This window comes from Dryobates pubescens, chromosome Z (assembly GCF_014839835.1).
Source record: "Dryobates pubescens isolate bDryPub1 chromosome Z, bDryPub1.pri, whole genome shotgun sequence".
Classification (NCBI taxonomy): domain Eukaryota; kingdom Metazoa; phylum Chordata; class Aves; order Piciformes; family Picidae; genus Dryobates; species Dryobates pubescens.
Window position 1 is genome coordinate 54,669,402 of NC_071657.1, and position 6,000 is coordinate 54,675,401.

At 40.3% G+C, this 6,000-nt stretch overlaps 1 protein-coding gene across 1 annotated transcript in view; it reads right to left on the reverse strand.

Moving 5' to 3' along the window:
- Nucleotides 1-4,943, reverse strand: part of JAK2 (Janus kinase 2) — a 48,329-nt gene extending 43,386 nt beyond the window's left edge. The window contains exon 1 of the mRNA XM_009899816.2: nt 4,712-4,943. Within this exon, the coding sequence (XP_009898118.1) occupies nt 4,712-4,931 (220 nt within the window). The 5' untranslated portion in view covers nt 4,932-4,943. The remainder of the gene's footprint in view (nt 1-4,711) is intronic.
- Nucleotides 4,944-6,000: the final 1,057 nt, after the last annotated feature.

A 6,000-nucleotide genomic window follows, 5' to 3' on the forward strand; every position in this document is an offset into this window, starting at 1 on the left:
TTGCCTACAAAGCACTTAGAACTGACTTAACTGTTTTAAGGCACTGGTGTCTGTTCCAAATGGCCTTGACTGCTTGATAGCTTTATAAACTAATTGTAAACACATAAAAAATGGCTTAACAGTGAAATTTAATTTGAGAGAGCAGAGAAAATGAAAGGATTTAATTTTATGTGATGAGAAAACAAATCTCTGATACTGAATTGAGAAGACATGTCTAACATAATTCTGTAATCTCTAGAACAATTTTCCCATCATATTTCATTTTCACCACCAGTTATTTCCTCTAATACTACTTCCTCTCTTTGGCTGAGAGTAAAGACTTCTCTTGGTTTTGGAGAGGCTTTTATGATTTTTCACATGGCAATTAACAGGTAACATACAAGAGCTGAGCCATGACACTAACTAGCTAACTCAAACTTAAATTCCAGACACTTCATCTCTTCATGCATTTCTGGTTAGAAAATATGATATTCAAGTTCAGAAAGTTTTTCACATGAAAATATGAACCTACTAAGATTTTAATATTACTTACATTTTTAAGAAAAACAAAAAGCCACTTAAAAATAAAATTAGAAAATACTGTCTTGGGTTGAAATTACCCCCCAACATAAAATTGCCAGACCAGCTCAGCTGAAAGCAAATGAAGCTACATTTACAAGCGCACTACAATCTAGAAATATGAAATACAGTGAAATGTAGAAAACAAACAATATTTACATGTATTTACATTTTATAAACAACACAAGTACCCCCTGGACATAACCAGGGGGTTACCGACTGCTAACCCCTCCCTGGTCCCTTCCCCCACCCTATAGAAGGGAGAAAGAAAGAGAAGAAAAGCAAAGCAGAAAATAGTTTGTTTGTACTTAGCCACAAGAAGAGTCTTCACAGAAGAGTAATTGGCTATTGGAATGTGCTGCCCAGGGAGGTGGTGGAGTCACCATCTCTGGAGGTATTCAAAAAAGGATTGGATGTGGCACTTGAAGCCATAGTTTATTTAGTCATGAGGTGTTAGGTATTAGGTTGGATTTGATGATCTCTGAGGTCTTATCCAACCTGGTTGATTCTATGATTTTAAGAGCGCACTCAAGGTCAGCAACAGCTAAGCAAACGCACCAGCTAGTACCTGCTAGAGCAAGGAAACCGAGAAGAGAGAAAAAGTTTATACAACTAGCGTTATGTTAGTTTTTAAACCAATGAGATTATTTAAACCTTATCATTTTTCTTTTGCATCCAATGGTAATTTATTTACATCCTACCACTTTCCTACCCAATCTGTGGAAAATTTTCCTAGGCACAGCCAAAACCTGACACAAATACATAGATTTTTGCATGCATGCCTCAAGCTGGCATACAACTACAGAATAATATTTAGACAGACTAATACCTGTAAGGCAGATACATGCCATATACAACAGATCAAATTCAGCACAGCCTGGAAAACCATCAATTGTGTGAACTATGTGAAAGGAACATAACAAGACTGTCTCTGTGACTGCTGATGCTTGCTTATATCCAGTCATAGAATGGTCCAGGCCTGAAGGGTCCTCTAAAAGTCACCTAGTCTGACCTCCCTGCAGTCAGCAGGGTCATCTGCAACTAGACCAGGCTGCCCAGGGCCTCCTCGCGCTTCACCTTGAGTATCTCCAGGGAAGGGGTCCTAACCTCCTCCCTGCGCAGCTTGTTCCAGTGTTCCACTACCCTCACAGTAAAGAACTTGTTCCTAACATCCAATCTAAATCTGCTCTTCACAGTATCACCGTATCACCAAGGTTGTAAGAGACCTCAAAGATCATCAAGTCCAACCCGTCACCACAGACCTCATGACTAGACCATGGCACCAAGTGCCATGTCCAATCCCCTCTTGAACACCTCCAGGGATGGTGACTCCACCACCTCCCTGAGCAGCCCATTCCAATAACAAATGACTCTCTCAGTGAAGAACTTTCTCCTCACCTCGAGCCTAAACTTCCCCTGGTGCAGCTTGAGACTGTGTCCTCTTGTTCTGGTGCTGGTTGCTAGAGAGAAGAGACCGACCCCTTCCTGGCTACAACCACCTTTCAGGTAGTTGTAGAGAGCAATGAGGTCTTCCCTGAGCCTCCTCCAGGCTAAACAATCCTCTTCTCCAGCTTAAAGCCATCACCCCTCATCCTGTCACTGCAGGCCTTTGTAAACAGTCTCTCTCCATCCTTCCTGTAGACTGCCTTCAGGTATTGGATGGCTGCTATTAGGTCTCCCTGAAGCCTCCTCTTCTCCAGGCTGAACAATCCCAGCTCCTTCAGCCTGTCCTCACAACAGAGGTGCTCCAATCCCTTGATCATCTTGTGGCCTTCCTCTGGATCTGCTCCTTCAGGTCTCCAGACCTGCACGCAGTACTCCAGGTGAGGTCTCACCAGAGCACAGTAAAGTGGCAGAATCACCTCTCTGGATCTGCTGGCAACACATCTTTTGATGCAGCCCAGGATGTGATTTGCCTTCTGGGCTGCAAGCACACACTACCTGCTCATGTTGAGCTTCTCATCCATCAGCATCCCTACGTTCTTTTCCTCAGAGCTGCTTTCTAACACCTCATCCCCCAGTCTCTATAGATAGCGAGGACTGTTCTGGCCCAGGTGCAGAACCCTGCACTTGCTCCTATCGAATTTCATGAGTCCTGCTTGCCATTCATTCATACTTGGATGTAAGCAGCTCTGCTATCAAAAGCTGGTCAGATCACAGAGAAGATTCATTACCAAATGCATTGTATTTCAGACATGCCTACTACCTGAACCACTCTCTTTATGAAGTATTCTGATTCACAGCTGAATCCCGAAAGCAGTCTTGCCAACATAAACATTACATGACTGTGTAGGCTTTGCAGACCTAGGTGTTATGCTGTACAACCACAAAACCTCCTGGAAGTAAGCAGAAAATACTAAGAAGTGGTAAATCATCGTTTAAGTGGTAATAACTGATTTGAAAGAGAATGAAAACCTGCAGCCATTTCAGCTTCTCTCACTAATTTGGAAAGAGATTAAATTATAAATTCCCTTGACAAAAAGGTTGTATGATACTGCTGTAGTAGTTACCAGGCAGAAACCACTTTGCTTCAGCTCTACTCATTTTATTTATACAAATCCCTCCTGATATACTTCAGAAACTCTGGTGAAGAATGCCAAAACAATGCAAAACCAAACACAACTTGATAAGGAGTACTACTCATAAAAGAAGTATTTTTAAAACAGTTAAAAGGATACATCTATGAGCTAGCTACCAGCTATACTAGCAAAACAGAAACTGGTACCCCAGAAAGCTAGAAGCCTTAAGAAGGATTGGTATGGTCTGACTAAACAGGCAATATACTACACTACTATTTTGTTGCTAAATTATTGTGTGATTCAGTGTTTACCAATATGCTCAGAGCTCTGTTGATGGACAACAGGAACTGGAACACTCTACTGAATGATTAATTAGAGGACAATCTATTTCTAAAGAAAAACATAACAGGAATCTAAATCTTTCTCAGCAAAAATATATGGCAAGACTTGTGGTAAATGTGGAACATTTCCCAAGTCTCAAAGAGGGAAATTTGATGCCAAGAAAAAGTTCAAATTATTAAAATCAGGTAACCATGAAGACCCTGTTTTGAAACAAAGGCAACCAGGTCAAAGGGTCTATAAAGAAGAAAGTGCTAACTTAGGGACTAATCACAACAATTGCTGGCAGAAGCCATGGGTACTGTACTCAGAAGTACAACACTTTGGGTAGGAACAACAACAAAATGCAAGAGTGAGCATGGGCATACTGATAAATCATAAAACCAAATGTAACCTTCGGTTACCTTAAGCTGGTGATAGTATCATTGTAATAAAAAACCCTACACCTTCAAGCTAGAGAAGCTCCCTACGCCTACGAACCCCTTACCCTTGGAGCATGCACAGCAATTTTAAGATGAAGAAAGAATTAAGCTACCCACTGTCCAGACAAAAGGTATTATTTTCAGGCAAAGAGAATACATTTTGTTGTATAAATACCTGCCACAAATTTCAACCTGGGTGCTAGCTTTGTGGAGTTACCAGCTAGCATCCTTTTCTGCACAGAACTGGAATAAAACAGGTATCTTCACTCTGCATATTGATTGGTAAAAGGCCCAGATTTGGGAAAACAGCATGAAGTCTTCAGATGATACCACAGGAAACATGAATAATTGGATTAGTGGGTTAGCAGGAGCCAGATTTTGTATGTTTGTGATGTGAGTGGAAAGAAAATCATACATGGCCTGGGCTGCACATTTACCTAGGAAAGTGCAGATAGTGCAGAAGACAGCGAAAAAATTAAACCAGTTATGACACTCAAGTTAAACTAATCAATTTAAGTTTCAGCAAAAAGAAGATCTGAAGATATTTTTAAATTTCTCCCTAAGGTTAGTGATAAGGAAAGGAGAAGAAAAACTTATGAACAAACCTCTGAAAACTGAAACAAGGAAAATTCAAACCAGAGCAAAAGCTAAATGAACTACCACAGTAGTTACTATTGCCATGAATTCAGACTAGGTTGAGAGATTTGATAGGACAGGGACATGCTCATGAAAGAGGGTAGTTTTAGGCTAAATACCAGGAAGAAATTCTACAGTGAGGGTGGTAAGATACTGGAACAGGCTGCCCAAGGAAATTCTGGATGCGCCCTCCCTGGAAGTAAGCATTCAAAGGCAGTATGTGGGGCATATACTTACCACAGGCTTTACAGCAAACAGCACAAATCTCTTCTGCAACATATTCTCCAGGTGGAAATTGAAGGTAATCACCTCCTGTCTTCCCAGGAGAATGATAAAGGTACACTTGAAGTGATGATTCCATCTGCATGGGTTCATTGGCATTCCCTTGGAAGTCACCATTCTGGTGGGCAGTAGAAGCTGCTGTACCTTCTGCATTTGTCATTGTAAGACAGGCCATTGTCTGGTTTAGTTCTGTTCAGTGCATTTGCCTAAAAGAAAAGTAAGGAGCACTTCTTGACTAACTGTATTCAATTTTGCTTGTAATACTCCTATTATTGAATGTACTGTTCTGACAAAAAAAACCCACTGACAGCTATGGATGAAAGAATGGCTCAGTGTATTTACTATAAGTTGAGTTTCTCTTTGATATGCTACATTGCCCTGTTCTGAAAAACAACAGACACTACAACAGGAAACCAAAGATATAAATGGGGAGTCCACCTACAGGATTTATTATCTCAGTGGATTTCAGAGTGTGTGTTCACCTGTTCAGTTGAAACATGCGAGTTTAACCTGAAAGCCAAAGTACTCCCTTTAATAACATCTGTGCAACTCATTATATCCCCAGATTAAACAAAAACATTGCACCGAGAACTCAGAAGACAAAGCAACTAGCTAGGTCACAAACTGGCAGTGATGAAGAGAAGGGTAAGAGTATCACCATTCATCAAGTTTTAGTTCTAACCACATAGAGGTGCCGAGGTGAGGATCTAAAGTAAGCAGATTTCCAAGATCTCCTCCTTTCAGACTAATCATTTAAGTCTATTCATAAGGAGCTTGAGCTAAAAATCCTTTCTAATAAATATAATCAAAGAAAATAAGAGACTGATAAATCAATATATTAACCACAGGTATATCTGAATTTTTAATTTCTTAAGAAGTAAGATTGACAGCATGTTCCAAAAGCCAGAGGAAAAACACCTTTGCTCTTCTGCAACTTCGTAATGATTTGAACCAGTATAATCCATGCTTATGATATAAGTTTGACCACAGTTTAGAAGGCTTGCTTTAATTAAAACTGATCACAAGTAACTACCACCAGCAATTAATAATTTTGTATTTTGAAAACACACAAGAGGTCTGAACAAGACACCAATTATAGAGATTCAGTTTTTCAGAATTGTAGAGTGGTTTGGGTTGCAATAAGTTTTCCCTGGGGCCTTCTTTTCTCCAGGCTGAACAATGCCAACTCTCTCTAGACTTTCTCCATAGGAGAGGTATTCCAGTCCACTGATAATTTTGTGGCC